Here is a 27,404-nt window from a genome sequence, read left to right as displayed (position 1 = left end):
ATACATTCAGATCAGAAGCCAATTTTAACGTTCATGTAATAAATCACGCATTTATCGTTAACATTACAGCGCATGCGCATGCAAATTCTATATGCAGAGAAAGCTATACGTGTACCGCATTTTTTACTAACATAATCAGATTTCCTTCTTTCAGTTAAATAGTAGCCTATGGCACCATCGCCACTATAATGATTCAATTATCTACTACAACAGTAAACAAATAATCTACTTGATGACAGGAAAAGATTTGAACCAAGAAACCTGCTTCAGGTATGTTTTAATTTCCCATTTAACCTCCATTGTTTTTACAAGTTCTTTCAGTCAAAGACTAGGGTTCCGGACCACAAAGATGACCCCAGGACACCGTCCTTGTCCCATCAGGCAGTCGATGATCCGTACTCGCTGGCCGTGAGATCTACAAAACAGACAGATACAGTATGATTTGTTAGCAAAGGATTCCTGAGCAGTCGATAGAGAGAGAACATCCGGAAGAGCAGCAGAAAAGAGCAGGCCTGCGCTCAGTTTATCCAGTCTGGTCCTGAATTACAATGGGCAAAAGCGATATATGTTAGTGTGTGTGTGTGTGTGTGTATATATATATATATATATATATATATATATATATATATATATATATATATATATATATATATATATCGTTTTTTTCGAAATAATAATAATAATAGTAATAATAATAATAATAATAATAATAATGTCGTTATTTTAGCTATATATATATATATACACACACACACACAAAATGTTATAAGTCGACATAATCAAAATACGGCGTTTTTACAATGCAGCTAGAATCCGTCGGACGACAAGTTGACTATCTATGTGCGTCTGTCAGCTCTCGAAGCAATATAGGCTACTGTACTTGGATATCTTGACAAATTATAAAGTACGAGTCCCAATATTTATATATAATACGAACAAGAACGTTAATGATAAATCCACTGTGTTCAAACTGATGTTTCGTTATACACACATTTACAAACATCAATTTTAAAGTATTTATCCATTTTTTTAAAACAGGTGGGTAAGATGAAAACTGGATTCTCCTTTGCAGTGACGACCCTTTTTAAAAAAACGGTTCTTTTTAAACATCTGTGAAACAGGCTATGCCGTCTTTATTATTTCATTTAATCCACAATCCCACAAACTGTTTCTCAACAAGTTATGCCCTTGACATTTTAATTAGATTTAATTCACATGCAAACACATACGTAACTAAATCTTAACACACGTTTTAAAAGCAGCCATTACAGAAGGGTATGTTCCAAATAACTATTTTCCCGTGGTCATCCGCACGACATTTCGCCTATGTAAGATTAATATTTAGCATTAAGTTAACAGAGGAATTTGAGATAGGAAAATAATAATTAAACGTTTAAATTATTGTGCTATAGCTTATACCTAACTCGGCCTAACATCCTTAACGTAAAGCTTAAATCCTAAAATTTGAGCAGCAATGTTATATTTAATATAGGCACAAGCTTACGGGGCCATTGGATTGAGAGAAATAGTCCTCCTTTTGTGCAATAAGCTTGTTCGTGCATGAACAAATAAAATCTGAAAAACACCCTGATGATGTAATTTAAATGCGACTAAAGTAAATGATAGAATGGGAGCACAACTGTCACGAAACGAAATGGAACACGGTCAATCTAAATTCCTAATAGTTTGCCGAGTGAGCCCCAGGGCGAGGTATGCCGCAAAAGGCTCAGTCTTTAAGCCTTCCTCCAGGTAGACACGTATGAAACCAAATACAATTACGCAGCCATATTTCAGGAGTCACATTTATTTCTGTGTGCGACTCCAGTATGAGGATGCGCCGTGCATTTCCTTGTCGTTGCTGTTATTACTTGTTCAGTGCATGTGTTTGTGTATATGTGTGTGAGGAAGAGAGGGAGGGAGAGATTGAGAGAAGAAAAGCGCGAGGACGAAAGAGGGAGGTAGAGGAGTAAAGCAGTATCGATACTATCACCGTTGCATTAATGATCAAGGAGAGCAACAGAGGGTTCCATTAATTGCACGCGAATAATAGGTTTAAAATCGCTTGGATGAATGGGCTGAGAAGGGAGTACGACACGGAGGCAGGAGTAAGGGCCTCGGAGATGTATTACGAGTATTAGCGAATGGAGGAGTGGACCAGAGGCCCTATACTTTAAAATGACCGTTTTTCGCTCCAGGCAGTATCTCTTTCGAACTACACAGGGCTTGAAAATGCACAGGCCCATGACTGAACACAGGTCTCAGTGACAGGGCTCTAGATTACTGTAATTCCTCTGACTGTTCCGGCTTGTTTTTGCATTCCATCAGCGCTCTGGCCACTGCACTGTATCAAGACAAAACAAAATTTAAAGTTGCATTATTATTATTATTATTATTATTATTATTATTATTATTATTATTATTATTAGTAGTAGTAGTAGTAGTAGTAGTAGCAGTAGTAATAGTAACACTAGAAGTAATAGTTTCATTATTACTTGTTTTAGTTTTTAATTATAACTGGTCAGCGTAGACGCGGAATTATTTTGTTCACATCAAAGGATAACTTCAAATTTGTTTTTTAAAAAGAAGTTATTTTCACGTGCTCGTTACTTCTCCTTTCAAACGCCGCTAGCAGTTCCTACTATGTGTCCTCGTGGCAAAAATAAAGCACCACATCTCGAAAAGGTTCTGTGCCTCACAGAATGTAAATCGACAATATTTTTGCTTAGAATAGGCGCTGTCATGTTTCCTTCAATTTTACATTAGGCCTACGTCAACGACCACGATACCATTTGCAGAAGGTGTAGGGGCAAACATTAAAACGTGTGGTAGTATAGAGTATTATTTTGTCACAAATTACACACAGAAAGATAATAGGCTACCTTTGACTAATTAATTTAAATGACTTCGGGGGAAATGTCTACACTTCTGCATTGAAAATGTTGCCTCAGACATGGACGTTACTTAGTTTGAAGTCCATTAGTCCATGTGCTGCCGTAACCTGAACATGTTTTTAAAAAGTTTACAAATGCTTCACTAACTCACGAAAAACACCGTTTAATTTAATTGGTAAATACTGTTCAGCAAAGTTCCCGTGTCAATAGGTCTATAGCACTGGCGAAATGCTTTTCTGGACGCAGCGTTTCCCCTGTCTTATTATTTAATTTCACTGCATGTTAGCTTCGGCTTTACACAGTTTGTTGCTTCGCGGCTCTCCTCATATGGCCTACATTAAAGTCAATTGCTTATGAGCACTCTTGAAAACATTTGTCTTTCAAGATCAAACATTTCTTTCTGGGGGAAGGACTTAAAATTCCATCTTATATCCTATCCGCAGCCTAGCTATTGGGCCGTTTCCGCTGCCGGCGGGGAAGGGGGTGGGATGGGGGTGGGTGTTAAATAGTAACAAAAAGTAGTCTATGCGGGTTCAAAATATTAAAGTGCTAGTGATTTAAGCAGTTACAGTAAAAGATTAAGAAAATCTGGTAGGTCCCCTACGTATAAATAAAGTTGACTTTTTCGGTTACCTTCAGTATGTTAAGTGTTGTGATACGGAACAAGATGACAGCTGTGCTGGTATTTGTTGAGCCGTCGCCTCTGCAGTATTGATAAGCAAACCCGGTCTGTAGGTGCCGAGAAAATGTAAATGCTGACCCTGCAGTAAATCGTCGTTCATAGTCGATTGCGAGAAAAAAAGACTATTTTGGGAACAATATTAAGTATATTTCACATTGAACATAATTAATTTGAGGCACAATTTAAAGAGGCATATGTTTAAAAAAAAAAAAAAACTATAACAATTTGTACAGTTCTTTTCTTTCTTAAAACATTATATTATAGGCTACGTACTTATTCCTTTGCAAAACCCCCTACTCAAAACAAGCTCTGAAATTCTTTGTACGGGTTCAGGATTTTTTTTCCTTCACAGATTGCACGTGCGGTGTGTAATGGCTGGTAGGCTGGGAGCTGTCGCTTGTCTAGTTTTATGACTTTTATAGCCTGCACGGGCGTTTAGCGCATTCTTTTAAAGAACAACTGCCTTCACCCTCCTTTTTGCACTAGCAGTGAGCGAATTAGAAAAATTCGGCCCTCCTTTATATAACACATAATTATATTAGCAATGGTAATAGTGCAATTCATAAGATCACGCATTCATAGACGTCTGTCTGAAATAGATATAAAATTACAGCAAATATTTTTTTCTGTGTGTTTTCTTTATGTGTGTGTGCGTGTCCGTGTTTCATTTACGTGTGTGTGCTCGTGTCTGTGTGTTTATGTCTGTGTGTGTTTGAGAGAGAGAGACAAAGAGAGAAAGAGAGAATAATATACGCATTTATTTACCTATGCTTTAGTGTTATTCATGGGATAAAAGGGAAATATCAGAGTCGACCATTTAGAATCGATTCATCATTTTAAACTTGTAAATATATATTAAATCATATACAACATATACATGGGTATGAAATATTATCATAGTAGGATCAAATCAAGTGAAAGCAGTCGATTTTATTAGTATTTCAATCGAGTTATCCTGTTCAGTTACAATATTTGACTCCTGTTTGTTCCCCCGTTTGAAACAGAGATCCAATAAACACTGACACGGACACACACACTCACACGCACGCACGCGCGCACGCATACATACCGACAGACAAAAACACACATGCACACCCACACAGACATTGAACAAATACTCTATAACAAAGCTCAAAGCTGACATATTGCCAAATTTAGAATACAACACTGTCTGCTGACAATGTTTAGGAGACGTAGGCCTATAGGAATAGATACTGACTAGACGGAGATGATGGTATCCTATCCATACTTCTATTCTCTCTCTCTCTCTCTCTCTCTCTCTCTCTCTCTCTCAAAAAATACAATAAATAAAATAAAAGTATGTTTGGAAAATCTGTTGTCTTGGTAAATATTGTTGTCAGGTTTACAATTTCCGGAATAAATTTGACTGTTCGTGCACTAGTCAAAGCAATCTCAGGGTAATAGAAGCCCAATAAATACATGAATCTGCAAGAAAACGATAATGAGTAGGTAACTGACTTTTCATGAAAAGTCTCAGGTTAGGCTATTGTCGAGTTTGGCTATTTTTTAAATTAAGGATTATATCAATTTAATTGTTTCATATTATATCCTAATTATAGTCCCCATCGAATTTACACTTTTTAGGCAGTGATCAAATCAACCGTATTGGTAACCAGGTTTCCAACATATTTCCGTGTGTTTTCCAAATGCATTGATACTTTTCCGCAACGGTTTGGTGAAAAAAACTACTGAGGGTTTTTTTTTTTTTCATTTTCTCTTTATACTCCCTCCTTTGGATTGGAGGAAAATGGTCAGCTGACACTGTCATATTGTCCGTCTTGGAGCGAAGCCTTAGCTATAACATTCGAGTGGTGCGTCTTCACTCTAGCCTAGAAATAAATAATACAGAAATCATACAAAGCACTACAGTTGAGAGAGAGAGAGGGAGAGAGAGAGATAGAGTAAAGAAAAATAAACGAGATACTGAACAAGATAGCGGTGGAGAGAAACAGGCAGAAATACAGAAAGAGAGAAGAGGGAGATATAAAGAGAAGGAGGGAGAGAGGGAGAAGGAAGGTATGAATTCGTATTTCGCAAATCCGTCGCTCTCCTGCCATTTAGCTGGTGGTCAGGAAGTTTTGCCAAACGTCCCCCTCAATTCGACCACTTATGATCCCGTCAGGCATTTCTCATCATACGGGGCTGCCGTTGCTCAAAACCGGATATATTCCTCACCATTCTACTCGCCCCAAGACAACGTTGTATTTGGGTCAAGCCGGGGACCATACGAGTATGGATCCAACGTTTTCTTCCCAGAGAAAGACGTACTTCCCAGCTGCAGGCAAACTAGCGTTGGACTTAATGGACAAAGCTCGCTGACTCAGGACTACAGCTCGGATCAGGCCAGAACGGGACCGCAAGAACAGAAGGGAAACATTCAGATCTATCCTTGGATGCAGCGAATGAACTCACACAGTGGTAAGTATCGCGACTACAAGAGATAAATTACGCAAATTGGCCTGTTTTATTATAGGGCCCGGCAACAGAGCAAGCTACATTTTATTACCCCATAAACCATTACTCTAGAAGCGTCTTGCCGGCTGTAAAACCCTTTTGAGGAACCTCCATTTGGTTCAGCATTGCTCACATTCTGTTGGCAAGAAATCTCAAGTGAAGACTTTTCGGGCGTTAGAATAAAGTGTAAAACAAGAAAAACAACAATAAAAATAACGACTTATATATATATATATATATATATATATATATATATATATATATATATATACATACATACACACACACTTTGCGCTATGACAGATTATACAAATTATATAAATGTATATATATTATATTTGACAGTTTCGCCGGCATTATGCATGCTTGCATTGGTTTATAATCTTTACTCTTAAGGATTAAGGATATTTAAATTTTATGCGTCAGTCATTTACGGGATACAAGTTTGAATTAAATATACAGAGCATACACGCTATGTGTTATATAGCTCATGCGGTAGCCTGTAGATATAATATGTGAGCATATGCTTAACATGTTCACACATGAACGTTGATGAATTACCGTTTCAATTGACTGACTTTAAAATGGAATTTAACAAAACGCACGTTGTTTTTATTAAAATTGCATACGTAAGTAACGTTTCGGTGTATCTACATTACGTTTGCGGAGAGTTTGTGTACACATTCGTATATTCACTTGCAGTGAAGTGACTGTCTACAGTACCTTGTCACTTTCTAAGATTTTGAACACGTTTGTGGGTGAAATGAGATTTCGATGACAGCACCATATTTAAACTTATTTTTCTCCATGCAGGAATCGGGTACGGGTCAGATAGACGGAGAGGCCGTCAGATTTATTCCCGTTACCAAACTCTGGAACTGGAGAAGGAATTCCACTTCAATCGCTACTTGACCAGACGCAGGCGTATTGAAATCGCCAATGCGCTCTGTCTCACGGAACGCCAAATAAAAATCTGGTTCCAAAACCGTCGCATGAAATGGAAAAAAGAAAGCAATTTAACTTCCTCTGTGACTGGGACTGAGTCGGAAGGGGTGTCTCAGGGTGCCGAAAAAGAAGGGATCGAAGAGGAGACAGACGAGGAGAAAAAGAAGGACTGAAGGATCCAGTTCTTATTCTTTGCTTAACTGTAACTGAACTACCTAACTCAATTATGGAATAATGATCACAAATTATACTGCATGAACACAAGAACTTACCCCCGCCCCCCAAATAAAGACATAAAACACAAGCAAGCACACACACACACACACACACAGATTATTTGTCTCTCACCCTAACGCGTGTACAAACATATGTACTCGCTGCGTTATATACAACTCAGATACAATGTGAAAATCATGATCTTTTTATCGCTTTTTACTTTAGGTTCACAGTGTGAACAACAGCTGACTACTTTTGTTTCTCCTCTGTGTGCAAACTCGCGTGTGGTGAGGTAAATAGGCCGATGGCTTGTTCTATTATGTCTCCATTTTACGACAAACGCACTGTAGCTCTGTTAAGATAAATGTAAATAAATGGCACTTGTACCTGCCAATATGTCTGTCCGTTTGCCTGGACTCAGCTGTGTGTAAATGCACACTCATGTCCATTCCACGTGTGAATGATACTGCGATAAATCTGTTCGTGTGCATTTTTTGTATTATGTTTCCCTATATTGCTATATAAAGGCTTGTAGCTAGTAGCAAATTTTGAAAAGGTTGTCACGGGAGGATCCATGCTACCTGAATTGTTTATATGTCTGTATATATCACATTTCCCGTGAGAGCTTTCGTGTGCACTCCTCCGCTAGGTGCTTATGTATACTAGCAGCACTGTGTCCAGCTAAATATGTTGTAACGTAAATGAAAAAGGAACGAATGAAAAGGAAGCTAATATACGTCACATTTTCTGCACTGTATGAAAATTCAAGTCCAATCACTCCTGTTCAATATTTAATAAACATATTTTTAAAAGTTCTGTCACCGCCTCGATCGACTGTGTACATTGCTGACGATGGGCTGCTCCCCATTTGACCAATTGTCTCAGATTCACTAATTTCCTACAGCAAATAAAAAAATCTATTTCAAGAAAATATAGCAGTAACACGATGTTTAGAACAGGGTTAAATATGTAGACGTCTGACCAGAAAAACAAACTATTTTGCGCACTTTTGCTTTAGGGCGTTATTTGGTATGATATCATCATCTTACATGGACATTTTTATTGCCACGGAATACACATATAATGTTTAAGGCTACAAGCAGGATGCATGTTTTAGGGTTGATGATTTATCGCTGTACTTTACGAAGTTAATTTGTTCTTTACGGCTGAGTGAGATCGTTGTACAGAATTAGTCACGTTTTCAAGAACTATAGGCTTACATTATTTTCCCTAACGCAATTTATTGCTCAATAATGTGGACAATCAGGAGAATCGCTAATAATAGCAACAACATAATACTACTACAAATAATAATAATAATAATATTTATTATTATTATTATTATTATTATTATTATTATTATTATTATTATTATTATTATTATATTACTGTGAATATTAATGTGAATTTGAATAGTCATCTTGTTGTTAATAATAATACGTTTATACTACTACTACTACTACTACTACTACTAATAATAATAATATTAAATTATTATTATTATTATTATTATTATTGTTGTTGTTCTTCTTCTTCTTCTTCTTATTATTATTATTATAGCTTTTAAAAGCGACAAGGATGGCAGCTAGCTCGTAGTCCGTCTTAGCTAGCAACACCCACACTCAATTGCTAGTACAGCAGTAACCAACCCTGTTCCTGGAGATCTAAAGCCTGTAGGTTTTCACTCCAACCCTAACAAAGCACACATCATTCAACAACTAGAGATTTCATTGAGTTGCTAATGAACACAATCAGGTGTGCCAAAATTAGGGTTGAAATTAAAACCTACAGGATGGTAGATCCCCAGGAACTGGGTTGGTTACCACTGAGCTAGTGGAATGTGCTAGTTATGATAATATGCACATAAAATCAAGACAAAAACATGGTGCTTCCTTTTATGTTAGTTAATATTACTGCTCAAATTGCAGACACCACGGCATACTAGCTGATCTAATCTATGAAATGAACAGACCATATTTATATTAGTCCACATATAAAACCCTAAATCACGATCTGCTAATCTCGTGAAATGAATAGACCGTGTTTATATTTTTATGCACACCACACACACCAAACGACGGATCTCCCTGCAATTATTTATGCAACTATTATTAGCACTAATATAGTGCTTCCTTTAATGCGTGCATCATAAATCTCAACAGGCTATGATCATCGTTATAGTTTGTGTTTTGCGAAATAGTGGCTATAACTGAACACGCAGGCTACGAGACACAGCCTCTAAGGACACATTGCGCAAGACTAGTGACCCATGGAAAATCCATGACTGATTTTAACATCTGTAGAACACAACTATAGGCGTTTAAAGCAGATACATTGCCATATTACTAAGAGGACTCTTTGGACGTGGTGTTGGACGTAATTAAAATAGTATGAATAGTTGATTGCGCTGATATCACATCTCGGAAATACTTGAACGTTATCGACAAATAACTCCAAAATACAACATTTTTTTATTTTGTTTTTCATTAATTTACTTTTATATTTCGAGGAAGGCTTTGTTATTATTGTTATTATTATTATTATTATTATTATGCAATAGAAGAAATAACTGTAGATTGATTTATTTTTATTGCTGTCATTATTATTAGTGCTAATGCTATAGAAGCGACAGTAGTTGCAGAATCAAATAATAAGATTTATACTATACCAATGCATATGATAATAGTATTATTGCTGTTGTTGTTGTTATTCGTAGTAGTAGTAGTACTTCTATTATTATTTCATGCCATTTTATTTGCCACACATTTTAAGCTGAGCTTTTACATTTGGCTTATCGAAGCATCGGTTACGTGCCTTTTCATCATGATTACAGTTGCTGCCGTGTTTCCAGCTTTGAGCGGAAACTGAATTTTACCGCAGGAAAGCTCGGCCTCTATCCAAAATTTCGAACTGTACGGATTTCCCCTCTGGTGCATGCCTTGCTGAGTGTCACGTCACTGTTTCGCTTCGAGCAAAACTGTAACTTGAAGGGGTGAGGAGGTGGTCTCGTGCAATCACATAACGCTGTGCTCCATCTCAAACACCAGGTGACGCTCTCTGCCCGCTGTCTCACTCTTATCCGCCCGGGCCCAACAGAGTCCCCACAAACAAGTTACCAGGCAGAGTCCTCGTCTTCATCAATAACCTCAGAGGGAGGTGGTGTGTGTGTTGTGGGGGAGTGGGGGGTGGTTAAAGCCAATTTATGACTGGCCAACTCCTGCACGTGATTCTATTTAAACATTCCATATTTGGGCAGTGTACGTCGAATCAAGAAAAAAAGAAAATGATTTCCCCCACCTATAAATCCTGGCCTTTTGTAGGACAAAAGCCCCCTGAACTTCCAAAGAGCCACAAATCAAACGTAATAAATAATAATAACAACAACCACTGATGCACTGGTTATCATAATTCCTAATATTGGCATACAATGGCTCTCTTGTTTTAAATGCTTCCGCTCTTGTTCAATTTTTAGTTTTTCTATAAAATGAGCTCTTACGTCGCCAACTCGTTTTACAAGCAAACCCACGAGTCGTCTGCCTACACCATGCACAGCTTTGGCAGCTATGGATCGCTCCCCGAGCTGCATCCATCCAGTTTTTGTTACGGCGGGCTTGATCTCAGCGGAACCTTCACTTCTCCTGCCTCCTCGAACCCCCTGAAACGGGAAGAGATGAGCTCGAGTCTGCGTGGCAGCCCGGACGCTCCGCCACCATCACGGTCGCAAGCGTGCTCAGCCCACTCCCTCGGGCGCCCAGCGAACGCGAACGAGCAGCGCTCTCCCAGTCTCGGTCTTTTCAGTCAAAAAAACGAGGGAGACGCGGTGTTGGCTACAGAGAACAAGCCCAGCGGCAAGAACAGGGCAAGCGACGTCAAAGTTGAAACCATGCAAACCGTCCAGCCAGTAACACAACAAAACAGTTCGAGCCAGTCTCAGAACAACCGCCAGCAGCCACCGATATATCCTTGGATGACAAAGCTACACATGAGTCACGGTAAAGTTTGATCTTTTTTTAAAGGGGGTAAAAGTGTAGCTTTCTCACTCTGTCTTGTTATTCTCCCCCCTTTACCCCTCTGTAGTCTATTCACAGTTTTTCTTCTGGAGTTTTATAGGCCGTACGGGGGAAATAATAAAAGTCGTGGTCGTAAATTTTATGACAAAGGCATCAATTGCTCGTAAAACTGTCCTGCTACGGCGAAGAGGCTATCTACGTTCAAATTTATGACAGCTTAATTGGATAAGAGAAACCAAACTCGCCGCAAAACCGACAAGCAATGTATTTGTGATATAATATTTAGGTATACAAGTTAAAGTTGTTATTACCGTGTTTATCGCTTTGTCTATAGGGAGTAGAAAAACTGAGTTAGCGAGAATTTGAGTTAGCCTTTCACGTCGTACACAAGTAGGCTACAGGACAACCAAGAGAATGGAAGCGGGCAGATTTGGTGCCAGTGAGAATGACCGTGCTGCCCTTGGGTTGAACTTTTCACCCCTAAAAACTGCACACATAGATGGCAGAATCTGTAGCCATAATAGGGTAGTGCACCCATATTATTATTATTATGATTTTTATTATTATTAATAGTAGTAGTAGTTGTTGTAGTAGTCGTAATAGTAATAGCACCAAAAGTAGTCGGAAGAACATCAGTTGTAGACATCGGTTACTTTTTATGTTGTTTTAATTATTTTTAAGTGGTAAATTTATCTTTGAATGTAATATTTACTGCTCATAATTGATATTATTTTCTCATTAAATAATTGTATATGACCAGTGCAGATTTCATACTTGTTATTTCATAGTTGTCTCAAAATAATAGTTTCCCCCCAGGAAAATCCAATAAAAGCTTTAGTGCAAAAGTCCAATAATTGGTCACTACCATTCATGATAATATTTTATTTTATTATGCATTATGTGTCATCCTTAAATAACATGATTTTTTCAGATGGGCTACTCATCGGTCTTTTCATGTATTCGTGCGTTATTTGAATCTTGTGGTAAAGTATAGTCTCCAATGATTCTAGTGTGGATTCTGTATAGCCAAGCAATGGCGATATGGTAGTTGTAATATCACACGGATCATACCAGCTCTCTCAACATAGTTCATGTATGTGAGTGTAGATGATAGGGAGATACTTCTCATAACTGTCTGACTGACTTATCCTGATTTTGTTGTTGTTGTTGTTGTTGTTGTTTTTTTTCGATACCACTCCAGAATCTGACGGTAAACGGTCGCGGACCAGTTACACCCGCTACCAGACTCTGGAGCTGGAGAAAGAGTTTCATTTCAACCGGTACCTGACCCGTCGCAGGCGTATCGAGATCGCGAATAGCCTCTGTCTGAACGAGAGGCAAATTAAAATCTGGTTCCAGAACCGTCGCATGAAATGGAAGAAAGACTCAAAGATGAAAGTTAAAGAAGCCGTTTAGAACGACAGAGGGATTGCACGGGCTTCAAAGCGAGCCGTTAGAAGATGAAGTGAGGGGGATGAAACTGTCAACGGAACGCCAAGGCGTTCAGAAACTCACTTTCAGCACCAGTCCTGTGCGTTGAGCAGTCAGTTGCCACCATCTTGTCCATGTTTTTGGAATGTTCATGTGTAAATTATTACTATGTATAGCCTTCGTGTATAATTTTATTACTGTCATTACAATTTTAAATCTACTTGCGGTTATTTTGTGTCTTGAAAATGTGGTGATACTCAATAATATGAGTCTAATAAATTAAAGGTGGAGCTATTACTCTCTCCGGACAAAGGCCACACCCTTCCCCTACTCATCAAAGCGAGAAAGGAAACCTGTGGGATTTAAGTCTGAATATTATTATTTATAGGGTTAGCTATGATTTCCATTATTTCATTAAGTAGACTTGCAATATACAGTGCCGTATTGTGAAAATTTTGTGTCCTACTGAATGCTCAAAGAGAGAGACTAGCGGAAATTAATGTATGTTGGCTGTGGACGACTACATTTCATCTATGATCGACTATTCAAATCTGAATGCGATTCAAACACGTTTACATGTTTTCTTATTCGCATGTTTTGCGTTATTATTTATTAATTTGTTCAGTTTCTTTTAGTAACGAAAATAAGTTAGCTTCTTAAATCTGGCCCAGGTTACTCCAGCCGTAGGAGTAGATGCATTGAAATGCCCCACTGGTTAGCTTGCTTGTTATTTTGCTGATTTGGGAACGTTTCAATAAAATATTACCGCAACTTTATAATGCACGCATTTCCTTCTCATTGTAGGCCTACACTATTTTGGCCTTACACTGAAAGGGCCCACGCCTTTAAATCAGCTCAGGGCGGATGTGAATCACTAATGCACCCTAAACAATCAGTCGCTTTTGGACTTCCGCACTCACAAATTCTAATGTTGGACAATGTCCTTTTATAGTTTCGTTTATTCTGTATGACACAACTTGTTGCCGATTTAGAAGTGGCAAATAATCAATACTAGCCTACTCCAAGCTCTAACTCCGCTTGGACAGAACCCCAAAACGCAAATATACAAAAATCCATATAGCCTACCCATCAACGAAAATTTTATTCAATTAGCGTTTGAAACCTTCTCCAGGTGATGCGTTTTGGCTGCAGTAAAGTTCATTTTACATGTTATGGGCTTTATTTCCTTGGACATTTTATGTAGCTAATTATTACTTTGGCTCTGTGTGAAAGTAGTTGACAGGTCATTCAAATTAATTCGATTTAATTTGTTTACTGATGAACAGGGGCCAAGTACAATATATTCTTTTTTTTCTTCTTTTTTTTTTGGTTCCAGCAACTTTAAAAAATATATTTTTTAACGTCACCTTTACGTCGTCAACAAGTGAGTATCATATCAGTCCTCATTACTATAACCTTTGTAACGTAGTCGTAACTAAATGCCCCTTAGTTTATCGCGGCAGACTGAGAAAACACGTCACAGAAGTGAATTGTTCAAAACGGCAGTTAATCTACACGAGATTGTAGCCTATCCAAGGCGCATGTAGCTTGGCCTTAACAAGTTAAATTGTGCCTGAAAGTACCACTGTTTCCCTCTGTTGTTGTTAGATAAAGCTTTGCTTGTGTCAAAAGTCCAGATATTCCATGTCCCACCAATAAAGATGCTACTTTTATCGGCTAATGCTCGTACGACAGGACCAATCGAAAGTTCAGAAAGTTGTATTCTATGTAGTGCAAACACTAGCAAGTATAAGTATACAATTACACTTACGGCAAAGCAACGTGGCTAAGTGTGTTTTAGTAAAATAAACACTGTCGCGTGACAGTTGACTAATTGGAAACGAAAAGAGTGTCAGCAATAAAAGTTGTGTGGATATGGCTTTCTATAACATAGACTAATCATATGAACGAATGTTTCCTTTGAGACATACATCACTGGATGTTTTCTCTTTTTTCATGAGACCTACATAAACAGCTGTATCTTAAAATTTGAAGTTAAAAAAATACATTGGAATGGACTAGGTCAAAAAAATATGCTACAGTATAGCTGTAAGTGTCCTGTCATCACATTTAACTCAGACTGAACCATGTGGAGACAGCATGTTGGAAGGAACAATAATTGAGTTCATATTTGTATATTTGTGAATTCCAGAATAAAATATACAGTATTACGAATGCTATTTGTATTTGTAGTTTTTGTATGTTTGTCTGCCACACTCGGGTTTGTTAATTTTGCAGTTTGGAGGCTTGCATACTGCTCCTCATGCACATCCCCAAAACTACATAACTCACAAAATAAATATAAATATTGTTAAATACACATTTTAAATTAGTTGGGAATTTGTCATAAAGACGTGTGCATATAATCATTTAATTCCATGTTTGTTAAATTATCTTAAATACAGTTTTCGTAAATGCATTTCTTTTCTTATGAGAATGCAGAATGGAATGGATAGGCCCACTGGGGACATAGGCACAGATTACCACCACTTTGCAACGAGAAACCACTTCTATTTACATAAAGTAAATTTGGCATGGAGGATATGTGACAAATAAAAGAATGGTCAATGTTTTCTTCTCGCGCTAATGAGAGGAAACGCATCCGAGTTTGTTCTGTTCCACATTGTGCGCCGCCATTTCCATGGGAATAATTTACAGTAGGCCTACGCAGGGATTCATTGCCTGTGCAACTTAATAGCCCCTCGTAAAACTTCACATTTCCTCGCACCTCTCAAACATTGACAATTGTTTCCTGTCTCAACAGGAATGCGTGCAGTAGTCTATTACCCAAAACAGAAAAGGGAGACGAGTTAGCACTATTTTTAATGCGTAATCCCAAATCGCTTTGTCTTCTCACAATCAAGGGACAGATGGATGAAGTTCACAGAAATTCTAAAGCCATAGAATGACAAAATTAAGAAAATAATCAAATTTTTTTGCGAAAGAAATCATGAAGGTTAAAATATAAAGTAATATTGACAAAATACCTTCTGTACACTTAACTACATTTCATAGTAAGAAAAAAGGTTGAAAAAAATGTTGTTTTTTTAACCTTGAAAATTTGCAACTTGTTGCAAAGTAAGAAAAGTAAATACAACCCTATTGTCTTCGTGTTTTGAAATTCTTACATATTAAATAAAAGTTCAAACTCGGAATTAAATGTTGTTCAGTAAGAAAGATAAATAATATGAAATATATAAAGCCATCAATCAGGTCCCACCAGGATAACGAATTTTTTTATGATCCAAATCAGATTTTTGCGTTTCTGTGTCCCTAACGACGCAATTACCTGACAAACTTTAAAAATCATTCTTAAAAATGAAAGAACTCCTGGCAACCCGCGGGCAGGAAGCCAACATGTCTAGGTCTAGCTACGCTTTCATTATAATGACCTAAGCCGTAGGTAGCGCAGTAGGCTGGCCTAATTAATTATCCCTTTTCCTCTATCCTCTTAAATTTTAAAGTTTAATCCCCTGGTTAGAGTTACAGATTGTTTTAAGAAGGCTGTTTTTCATGAAAAAACAAGACCAGATTTCATACATTGTGTTCCTAGATTCGGTTAAGAGAAGCTGCCATTTCCTTTTAACCTGTTCCTTGTCAGGGGAAAAGCAAGAAAAAGAAAGTCACTCACCCCTTCTGAATTGTAGTTTCATTTTACAGTTCCAGTGTAAAAACAGCTACCTACACCCTTAAAGAACAAGCTTTATCTGGTCTCACAGACAAGCTCTCGGGTTTAACAGGGTAGGGTATGTGGCTTTTGTGTTAAATTCTTTTTTTCTTTCTTTCTTTTCCTTTCCCCCTGTATTTTAAACTTTTGAAGGTTATTTATGCCAATTGCCTGAAGCAGAGATCCTGAGTGGTTCGCGAGGAACACGTGGTGTCATTAAAGTGGGTTTTATGGTTTGGAAGAGCTGACAAACCCTCAATATATTTACATCATATATAACCTTAACTGTCCGGAATCGCAGCTGCTGGCTTCCCCCTTATCTCAAGGACAGAGGGTATAAGGGGTGGTTAGAGTGGATTACCTCGCGCCAGCAGCTTTGGACTTGTACTGGACTCTCAAAATGAATCCCGGGCTCTCTCTGTAAGTTAGTAATCTTGTTTCTCTAGCGCTAATGAAACAGATATCTCCTTTTGAAACACCCGTGGGGGTTAATTAATGCTGTTATTCAATCCGAGGGTCGTATTCAGGGTTCTGAGTTCTGTGTCTGTTGTGTGGAGTAGGCTATGACACATCGAACGTTAAATGGAAGGTTACCTAGTTTCATATCTGATACGGGACGTAGAAACAAACCAACTGTTTGTTGAATATTGGGCTCTAAACGATTCAAAGATTCTCAATGGATCGTTAGCTGTAGCCTAACTCGCAGCAACTTGTCTTATACCTTCCCTGCGCGTGCTGTTTGCGTGGGCTACTCCTGTGATAACACTTCAATTTACTTATATTCAAAGGTAACTCTGTGTTTTCGAATTGTGTGCTAAGTATTGTTTTTATAGAGGTAGGTGGGCGAATATTTCATAAGTTTATGAGTTATTCTTTTTCAGCCAATAAATCGAATTGTCGCCCTTTGTTTTTATGCGCCTCAGGGAAGCTTGTAAGTTAAGAAAACTGTTAAATATCCCGCGTTAACAATTGGTAGGGTTTAAGACCAATATTCACGACATTCACTCTTTAAACTATGATGGACCACAGACACTGAATTATTAATATTCAGAGATATTGTTACATTTTCAAGAGTATTCAATTTGTTCAAATCATCAATATTGCTGGATCGACAACATTCACTGGAGTTGAGTACAGTGAGTCCCTGTTCTCATTCTAACATCTAGCTCATGACGTACTGTGCCGATGTTTCAGAACCAGTGTAACAAGTCAAACTGCTGAAATGGTGTATACTTAAAGAAAAAGAGACAGAATTTCTGGAGGAGTCATTATATGTAGATAGGGTCATAAACAAGAGAGAAGAAATATCATGAACAGAATTCCCTGGTCTGCATTTCCATACAGAGTAAAATGTTCAGTGTTAGACAATTGTGTAATCCCTCTCAAGATACAATTCAACTGTAGCTGTATCAACACTGAACAATTCACGGCATATTGAATTTCCAAACTTTGGCTGCCAAGACTGGAAGTACAGTTGATGTGACTCACGCCACCTGAACCGCTAAGCTGCCACCGCTACGTGTTTTACACCTGAGAGAGGCATGCGCAAGAACGCCTGCAATACATTAGCTGAGGTGGGGACCAGGGCAGCAGCTATGAATTCTCAGGCCTGGGACAAAATATATTGGAAGCCTCCCTAATATATTTTGTAACAAATAAAAAATAGTTACACCCCATATCCTGGACCCCCTCGGGCCTGGGACAAAGTGTCCCAGTTGACCAACCCCCCCCCCCCCCCCGCCCAGTGGCCCTGGTGGGGATGAAGGAATTTATTGGCCCAATTTAACCGGGAGATGATTAGATGTCCAGATGAAAAAAATATGTTCTAATGCAGGACAACCTCTAACTCTTTGAAATAAATAGGTAAACTATCCAGTCCTGTAGTGTCAGATTATTAAGGCCCTTATAAATTATTCATATTGTGACAATAAATCCCTCTCATTATTGACCAGCGGTTTTTCATACAGTTTTTTTTTCTTATTCACTGCACAATGCCATAATATTGACAAGTGGCTTTTAGGTTGGTAGGTTGTTAACTGGTACGTATGTTGGTAAGGGGACTATGGGCTCACTCTCTTACTTCACATAAGCAATAAAAAAACACAACTGCGAGGCCTAATACTGTAATAACAACTTGTGTGGCCAGCTGGTTAGCTGAGAGCAAGTGAAAAGGAAAACAGGTGCATTTAGTTTAAATGTCCTTTACTGTGACAGAAAGCATATCAGTTTAACTGCGTCGTGCTTGTTTTAAAAAAAGAAAAACCTTAAATGTTATCCCAATGAAAGAAAAATAAAGATGGTTATATTGCTGTTATATATGCCATAAAATTGCATGAGAGCACATATTTTACAAATACTAACCAAAGTAGTGCAAGACTGACGCTTTGCCACTTTTGCTGTCATTAGTTGATCGCTAACTACCAGGCAAATGTGAATAGATTATAATTAAGTTTGAATTAATTTAATTCAATGTGAGTGAACGCTACTCTTCTGTGAATTATTAAATTCACAAAATGCATTTGTTTTTCAACGTTTGCATATATCTTGTGCCACATTCCTGCGCAGAATCATGCATTGCATCGCTGTGCAGTGAGTGGGATGGAGCGGACCTGAAGTTCTGAGTCTGTCCGGATGTTAGCGATGGGTAAAACAGGGACATCACGCTGGGTGATTGCGGTGGGCATGTCATCAGGGGGCTTTCACCCTGGAGAACAGAAGCGAGATCAGTCCTCCCGGACCTGGTTACTGTTCCTGTCTGAAAGCACATTGACTGGAGCATCCTGCCACGCAGGTGAACTGGCATTTCACCAAACGGGGAAGTGGCCCTTTGAGACACTGCAGTGCATCTTGGGATAAATGAGACAGTTCCTAGCATTAAGGCAAGTTCAAGATTGTTAACTGGGCTACTGTTGTATTATTAGCCACTGAATATTAGTGAGAAAAGCACAGACCACTCTAGGCATAGTGCCTAATGATCTTCCGAGTTGGAGCGACTGCTCTGCATGTTTGGTTGGCTTTAGCTACCTGGATTGCAGTTTTTATTTTTTCTTACAGCTGTCATTTAAATTCAGTTTCATGGGCCTAGCTGTGAAAAACAGGTGTGTGAAAAATAAATAAAAAAACCATTAAAAATGATTGCTGTCATTGTGTTGTATACAAGATTTATGATTCCACCCCAGACACAATGGTCAACAGATACTTACTCAATTTGGCTAATACTGGCTACTAAAAACTGTACCAACTTTACAGACTGTACCAAATACTCTTTACTGCCATGCCTCACTGGTGAACTAAGAATTGTGAAATTAAGCTTTTATTATGCACATGTATATCTGTTAGATCCAGCAAATTAAATAAATAAAGAGTCAGATCTCATAAATTCATTGGCCGGGATTCTGTCATCATATTTTGCCTCACAGTAACTTTGAAATGTAGTCTCCAATTAGCCTGCATGCATGTGTTTGGACTGTGGGAGGAGACTCACGCGAACACGGGGAGAACATGGAGAGGGCATGCAACATGCTAACTCCGCACAGAAAGGATTGTACTTAGGTGTTTTTTTTGTATTGTGACGTACTGTCAATTCTGTGATTTTAATAAGAGCTTATTAATACGACTTGAGTATATCTGTGATGATGATAGGTGGCCAATAATGTTCTAAAGCCCTGTAACTCAAATCACAGCCGTCGAGGTCCAAGAGTTGCTGGTTTTCCACCCTCCCTTTACCTGGGAGTCAGGTGTGAATATGGTCTGGTCAATCAGTAGCACTGATTGTTCAGTTAATTACCTGGGGGAAAGAAAACCAGGGCTGGGTTTTGATTTTGAGCTCCAGATTTTAGTATCCGTGCTTTTGTACACCTGGATTAAATTCACCTGCATTTATTTTAGTTGGGAACTGAATTGATACAGTATGCATGCTATCTAACTGTGTGTAGCCAACCTCACTAACAAAGCTAACAAAGTTGCAAACAAAGACTCGCTGGTGATGAAACAGCATAATTTGCAGTACGTACTTCCACTGAGTTATAGAAATCGATGCGAAATGAATATTTGCTGAGCTTTCAATGTATTATTTCTCACTGTATATATAACAACGTAATATTACATTTTATTTGGAAGACAATTTCATCCAAAGCAATGCTCAATTACTGAAGGGTGTTGGAACAACTACAGAACACAGGTCAAATAAGGTGGCTACAATTCCCATCAAGTACTTGTTGTATCTGAGCATATAAAGAGGCAAATATTTGTACAGGATATGGATAACTTTATGAAAAAGTCCTTCACTTCACACGCGTATTGGCTAGCTATAATGTGCCTATGGCCTACTAATGTTGCTTCATCCAAACATGATTCCAGGTTTACGTCCCAATTCTATCTAAATGTCCAGAATAGCTAAATCCTGAACAAGGAATAACACAAATAGCTGCACTACGAAGGAGCTACCATAACATTTTCCCACACTTTTCCAAGGAGTGCACTCAGCGTAAAGATTGTTATAACACTGCCTAATTACTGTTCCCATCTATATGGACTCATTCATGTTGCTAAAAATGCTATTTTCAATATCTCTGACCACCTCACCTCTTTGCTTGACATTTAGCACTCAAGGGTGTGTCCTCAACAGAGGTGTAAGTGGGATTGAGGACAGAGATGGAGACTTCTTTAATTACAAACACAGAGTCTAGAGGGGCCATACCAATGTTTGCTCTGAGTGTGTCTAGACAAAACTCTCTGTAAATCAACCACTACCCCCCCCCCCCAACCCCCACTCCCCCAAAGATGGACTCCGTCACCTGGATTCAATCAATCCCACCAAGCCATCTGAGAGGAACATGTTACAGAATCCCGACACAAAAATCCTCCCAGATTAATCCCCTGTTACATAGTATTACGCTGTATTACACAGTGATTTTTGATCCTAAGGCTGCTGTTTCACGGTATGAAACAGCAGCTCCTCTTAACTACTGCTTGTATTTTTGCATAGACTGCGTTGTTGCTGTTCTCGTTTGTGTTAGTGTTAATCAGTTTAACCTACAGGGTCCAAGTTGAACTGTGCGGTTGTTCCCTACGCTTGGAACAGTACTTCTCTCTAGGGTTTTCGACACACTTGTTCCTGGTTATGGTTATACACTTTGTTGTACGTCGCTCTGGATAAGAGCGTCTGCCAAATGCCTGTAATGTAATATAATGTAATGGTTAACTTTATTGTGCAACAGATTCTTCTTAACAGCTTTACAATCCTTTATACGCTTTTTAAGCATTACATAGCACCTTGATAAGCACTACTTACAGTAGTGCATTCATAAATGCATACATATGGTACATTCGATGACCGTGATGCTTGTGCGATATGGAAAAACAGATGAGCAACTTCTACTCCGGTGACTAGGAATGTAAATTCAGGATGTGGTCACACTGTGTTAGAAAGAACATTACGTCAACACCTACACAGAGAGGGATATTATAGTAGGGTTGTAGTGCATAAACTCCTTATTACAAAGACAAATGCACATTTGAGAGTTCAGTGGGGCTAAAACCATAGGCACTGGTCTACAGAGATGTGGAAAAATGTGATATAGTCAGATGAGTCTTCTTTCACCATATTCTCAAGACGTGCAGGTGTGGCATACACCACCGGCCTGAATGCTTGACCCCTACTGCGAGGGGGTCCAGTGGCTCTGTTATACTGTGGGGGGCATTCTCCTGGCATGGGTAGAGGGAAGGGTCACTGCAAATCAATCCAGTTATTCTGAGTGATCACCTTTATCCTGTGATGAAACATTTCTGCAAAATTATTAATTCCCTACAGTAAATGAAGATGAAGAAAGAAGGTTATATTAAGGTTGGGGCGACATAGCTCAGGAGGTAAGAGCGGTTGTCTGGCAGTCGGAGGGTTGCCGGTTCGATCCCCCGCCCTGGGCGTGTCGAAGTATCCCTGAGCAAGACACCTAACCCTTAATTGCTCTGGTGAATGAGAGGCATCAATTGTAAAGTGCTTTGGATAAAAGTGCTATATAAATGCAGTCCACTTACCATTCAAAGATCCACCACCATATTTTGCTGTGCGTGTGTATACTTGTGTGTATGCATTGTTGTATAAAAGTTTAGGATGTGTGTATGTGTCTATGAAGGGTTTAGGGAATGTGTGTCAGGTGGCATGGTGGTGCAGCGGGTAGCACTGTCGCCTCACAGCAAGAAGGTCCTGGGTTCAGTTTCGGGCCTTTCTGTGCCCGCGTGGGTTTCTTCTGAGTACTCTGGTTTCCTCCCACTGTCCAAAGATGTGAATGGTAAGTGAATGTGTGTGTGTGTGTGTGTGTGTGTGTGTGTGTGCAAGTGCGTGTGTGCATGTGTGTGCGTGCATGCGTGCGTGTGTGTGTGGGTGCCCTACGATAGATTGTTGACCTGTTCAGGGTGTATTCCTGCCCCTTGCCCAATGCATGCTGGGATAGGCTCCAGCACCCTCATAGCAAAGTGGAAGCCACTGCTAACCAAGAGAAACATAACTGCTCATCTCACGTTTGTGAAAAAGTGCCTGGATGATCCCCACGCCTCTTTGGGTAATGTTCCATGGACAGATGAGTCAAAAGTGGAACGTTTTGGACAACACTAGTCCCATTATGTCTAGCATAAAGCAAATGCATAATGTCACAATAAGAACACCATACAACAGTCAAAAAAGGTGGTTGTGGTGTGATGGTGTGGGGGTGCTTTGCTGCCTCGGGACCTGGACAATTTGACATTATTGAAGGAATCATGAATCCTGTACTGTTCCAGAAAATTCTTAAGGAGAATGTACAATCATATTTCCATGAGCTGAAGCTGAAGTGTAATTGGGTCATGCAGCAAGACAACAATCCAAAACACAAAAGCAAGTCCAAATCTGAATGGCTAAAAAGAAACATAGTTTTTATGTGGCCTAGTCAAAGCCCCGACTAGAACCCAACATAGCTGCTGTGGCAGGACCTGAAACAAGCAGTTCATGCTCAAAAACCTACAAATTTATCTGAATTAAAGCAGTTCTGCAAAAAAAGTTGGATAAAATTCCTCCACAGCGATGTGAAAGGCTGATGTCAAATTATAGGAAGTTTGGTTGCAGTTATTGGTGCATAAGTGCAACGCCTTATAAAGATCATTATTTATTTTTTCAATTACTTTTTCTTATGGGTGATATGGGTGTTTGATAACTTTTTTCATTAAATAAATTAAATAATAATTTAAAATGTGTTTTGTGTTTACTCCGGTTCCCTTCTAATATTAAATTTTGTCTAAAGATTTTAAACAATTCCATGTGACAAATATGCAATAATATAGGGGCACATACTTTTCATGACAGTGTATAAATATGTGCATTTAAGGTTTAGGGTATGTGTATGTGTATGTATAACAGAGTTTTAATGTGTGTATGGGTGCGTATTAAAGGTTTAGGATGCATGTGTGTGTGTATAAAAGGTTTAGGATGTGTGTATATGTGTTTGTGCGTGTGCGTTTAACATTTAGGGTGTATGTGTGTGTATTAAAGATGTGTGTGTGTGGTTGTGCTTTATAAGGCACAGAGGAGACATATCTGCACTGGTACCCTTTTACACACGAAGCTTGGGATGTCTCTTCCTGTGGGGCGGCAGGCCCAGTGTGCAGTTCAGGAAGTACATTTGGGTCAGGAATCCCTGGTCTCTGGATCCTCTGACTTCCGAATGTATCTCCATGGAGACAGAGATACAAATGCCAAGAAACACAGAATGCGATCCACACAACACTGTCTTCTACGTCTGCAATACTGTGCACATATTATAAAATTATGTTCTTCTCAGTTGACACTAATATCAAATATTTTTTAAAGGAATTGTTATCGTTTTGGCACAATTTTTGTTACTTTTTTGAGGGCACGAGACAACACATTCCAGCAGCTGAGAGTGCTTGAACCCCACCCTCATGACCTTCAGTGCTGCTGACCCAACATCCTGTTTGGAGAGACATGACCAAGTCTGACTTATATGGACAGTGCCAATGTAAAAAAAAAAGAAGAAGTCCCTGCATTAGTCATGGAATACAGTGAGAGCAGCATTGGCTGGGATTCAATCAACATCTGTCCTGAAGTGACTTCTGTGTAAGCACTTTAAAAAGCGTTTTCCCCCTCACAGGTTGTTGAGAAACCTCAATGGGCACTATATATACAGTGCAGTCCCTCAGCATTTGGACAATGACACAATTTTTGTTGATTTGGCTCTGTGGTCCAGCACATTGGATTTGAAATGAAACAATAAGCCTAAGAACTTAAGGGTATTTGTATGAATACTGTGTGATCTGTGTTGGAATTATGGCACTTTTTTATACATAATCCCACCATTTTCGGGGACCAAATGGACAGATTAACAAAATCTTAAATAAAGTCATCATATTACCTGGTTGCAAATAATTTGCATTCAATGACTGCATGTAGTCAGCGACCCACGGACATCACCAGACACTTACCTGGTGATGCTCTGTCAGGCCTGTACTGCAGCCGCCTTAATTTCTGTGTTTTTGTTTTGGGGTCCTCTTACCCCCAGTCTTATCAACAGTGAGTGAAATGCTTGTTCAGTTGCATTCAGGTTGCGCGATTGAGCTGGCCAGTCAAGACCACTTCTTAGCCCTGAAAAACTCCTCGGCTACTTTAGCAATGTGTTTAGGGTCATGGTCCTTCTGTAAGTTGCAATGCCGCCCAATGAGTTTTGAAGCATTTGGTCTGTACAGTTCAGAATTCATCCTGCTGCTGTTGTCAGCGGTAACGTCATCAATGAAGGCAAGTGAGCCAGTTCCCGTGGTGGCCATACATGACCTAGCCATAGCACTGCCTCCACAGGCAGTGAAAGGCTACCTTTCACAGATGAGATGGCATGATTTGGATCATGAGCTGTTCCTTTCTTCCTCCACACTTTCCTCTTTATATCACTTTGGTACACATTAATACTCACCTCATCTGTCCATAAATCATTGTTCAAGTACTCTACAGTTTGTTATGTTTTTTTTTGTTTTGTTTTTTTTAGCAAACTCTAACCTGGCCATTCTGTTCTTGAGTCTTATCTGTGGTTTGCATCTTGCGGTGGACCCTCTGAAGTCATGCTGGTGTAGTCTTATCTTTAGGGCAGTCTCTGAAAGATCTACTACACCTACATTCTGGAGAGTGTTCTTGATCTGTTCAACAGCTGAAAATGTGTTTTTCTTCACAATTGAATGTATTCTTTGGACATCAAAAACAGAGGCCTTCCATGGTCTACTAGGTTGGTTGCTATTGCTGAGCACACTTGTGCATTTTTGTTTCTTACCAATGTACCAAGAGTCAATTTTGATGCACCCAATGTTTTGGCTATATCTCTGATAAATTTATTCCAATTTGTCAGCCTCTTGACGGCCAGTTTTACTGTTATTGACACTTCTTTGGTCCATGTGTTAAGAGGTAACAGAATAGAATGTACAGAATGTACTCCGAATGCAAATTCCACCCCTAGAATCAACTCTTTTGTTAGCTTTCTTGTGAATGACCTAGTGATGCAATGACACACAGCTGGCCAAGAAACAGCTGAGCAGTCTATTGTCCAATTCCTTTGCTCCCCTAAAATGGGGGGACTATGTATAAAATTCTTACGTGGTTCACCTGATATGGATGTAAATATCCTCAAAATAAATCAGAGAGTGTGCACTTATACCTCATATTCATTGTTCACTAATATATATATGATATATATACAATGAGCTCTGTAATGTTGAGGAGAAAGACATAGTTTTTCTTGATTTGGCTCTCTGTCCACAGTTTTTTTTATTTGGAATCAACCAATTCATATCTGGTTAAAGTGCACATTCTCGGCTTTTATTTCATGTATTTCTACACGTTTGATGCAGAAGTTACTGCAAATTATAGTCTCCCATTTCGGGGCACCATAATGTTTGGGACAAATGGCTTCACATCTCACAAACAGTTATAATCAGAGTATATATTTGCAGAATAGTAAATTAAGATCTCTGTGAAAAATATTCAGAAATGTTTGAAGCAGTAGGTTCTCCACGGAATGATGAACGTTGTCTTTATGGTGTGATGATAAATATCCTCACTTTGTCAGTCCCAGGAATAAGGGGTTTTGAGGCAATGAAAGGGGACTCTGATAGTTATAGGAACAGACATTAGCCTTAGTGGTAATGATGTATATTTGATTTTTCAGTCCATAAATTTGTTTTGAACTGTGTGACCTAATTACTTAGTTTTACTTAATTAGTTTTCATTTAACCTTAATCTCTGCAGGCAGAAATTGGGTCAAGGGAAGAAGGGACAGAAATCAGCCTTTAGGGGGTGCTGTTTTGCATTATACTCCTTCCCACAAGCTATGGGAGTAAGACACACTGGCCTTATTTACTGCAGCAGCTGTTTCAGTCTCTTTGCCCGGCCAATGAACACCTTGACATAGATCCTGAAGCCTTTGGAGTTCAACCCTTTTATGACTCAAATTTTAAAAGCATTCTACCCGATCCTGTAATATAATTAGCATGATTATGCATACTGTACAGCCCCAAGAGTTCACAGAGAGCTGTGTCAACACACTTTAATAATTACAAGCAATTGGCGCATGTTTGTGTGTACTGATTTAAAAATGGATGCTCCTTTTGTGTCGTTATCCAATCAGAATTACAATAGTTAGATAGCTCCCATTCATTTAAAAAATAAAAATGTGGCTTAATGTCTTTTAATGATGCAGTGCTTCTCTTAAGTGTTTCTAAACCTAAATAAATATTGTATCATTAATAGTCCACTGCTAGCCATGCAATCAGGCAAAAATGTAGGGGTTTTATGTTACAGCATTTATTTATTTATTATTTTATTTTTTATTTTTTTTGTGAGACAATTTGCTCCCGAAAGTATGTGCCTTCGTGCAGGAGACCGAAACTAAAAATTTTATCAGGATAAGCGAACCTAAATGTTTAATTGTTATCTTGTTAATCTCTCACACATTATTCACTTTATTCACAGTTTTTGGCAGAATTGTACAATGCAAGTCTTTCTTCAACTTGAGGGCAGACACGTGTACACAGTGTACACAATGTAACATGTTTCTGCT

The 27,404-nt window shown here is 38.8% G+C and overlaps 3 protein-coding genes and 1 long non-coding RNA gene across 5 annotated transcripts in view; 3 read left to right on the top strand and 1 right to left on the bottom strand.

Moving 5' to 3' along the window:
- The window catches only part of LOC135234695 (homeobox protein Hox-C4a), a 47,942-nt gene that overhangs the window by 6,215 nt on the left and 14,323 nt on the right, over positions 1-27,404 (top strand). Inside the window, exon 1 of one of the 2 annotated variants that reach the window (XM_064299561.1) lies at positions 16,598-16,737. The exons of the other annotated variant lie outside the window; for it this stretch is intronic. The gene's annotated coding sequence lies outside the window, so the exon portion shown is untranslated. Of the gene's footprint in view, positions 1-16,597; positions 16,738-27,404 lie in introns of those variants that run through there. 2 annotated transcript variants of the gene reach the window in all.
- On the bottom strand, positions 243-16,495 carry LOC135234699 (uncharacterized). The gene is made up of 2 exons (XR_010324173.1): positions 16,282-16,495; positions 243-415 (listed from the first exon to the last, which is right to left on the bottom strand). It is a non-coding gene; the product is annotated as an uncharacterized LOC135234699 (long non-coding RNA).
- Positions 3,399-8,025, top strand: hoxc6a (homeobox C6a). The gene is made up of 2 exons (XM_064299564.1): positions 3,399-6,012; positions 6,862-8,025. The coding sequence occupies exons 1-2, from the start codon at positions 5,613-5,615 to the stop codon at positions 7,164-7,166; spliced, it is 705 nt and encodes a 234-aa protein (XP_064155634.1). The 5' UTR covers positions 3,399-5,612; the 3' UTR covers positions 7,167-8,025.
- Positions 9,936-14,825, top strand: LOC135234697 (homeobox protein Hox-C5-like). Its single transcript, XM_064299563.1, has 2 exons — positions 9,936-11,201; positions 12,421-14,825. Exons 1-2 carry the CDS (start codon positions 10,694-10,696, stop codon positions 12,633-12,635), a joined length of 723 nt encoding a protein of 240 aa, XP_064155633.1. The 5' UTR covers positions 9,936-10,693; the 3' UTR covers positions 12,636-14,825.

The sequence above is a fragment of the Anguilla rostrata genome, chromosome 11 (assembly GCF_018555375.3).
Source record: "Anguilla rostrata isolate EN2019 chromosome 11, ASM1855537v3, whole genome shotgun sequence".
NCBI classification, from domain to species: domain Eukaryota; kingdom Metazoa; phylum Chordata; class Actinopteri; order Anguilliformes; family Anguillidae; genus Anguilla; species Anguilla rostrata.
Note: the sequence above shows the minus strand (reverse complement) of the source record. Positions and strands in the feature narration are given on the sequence as shown.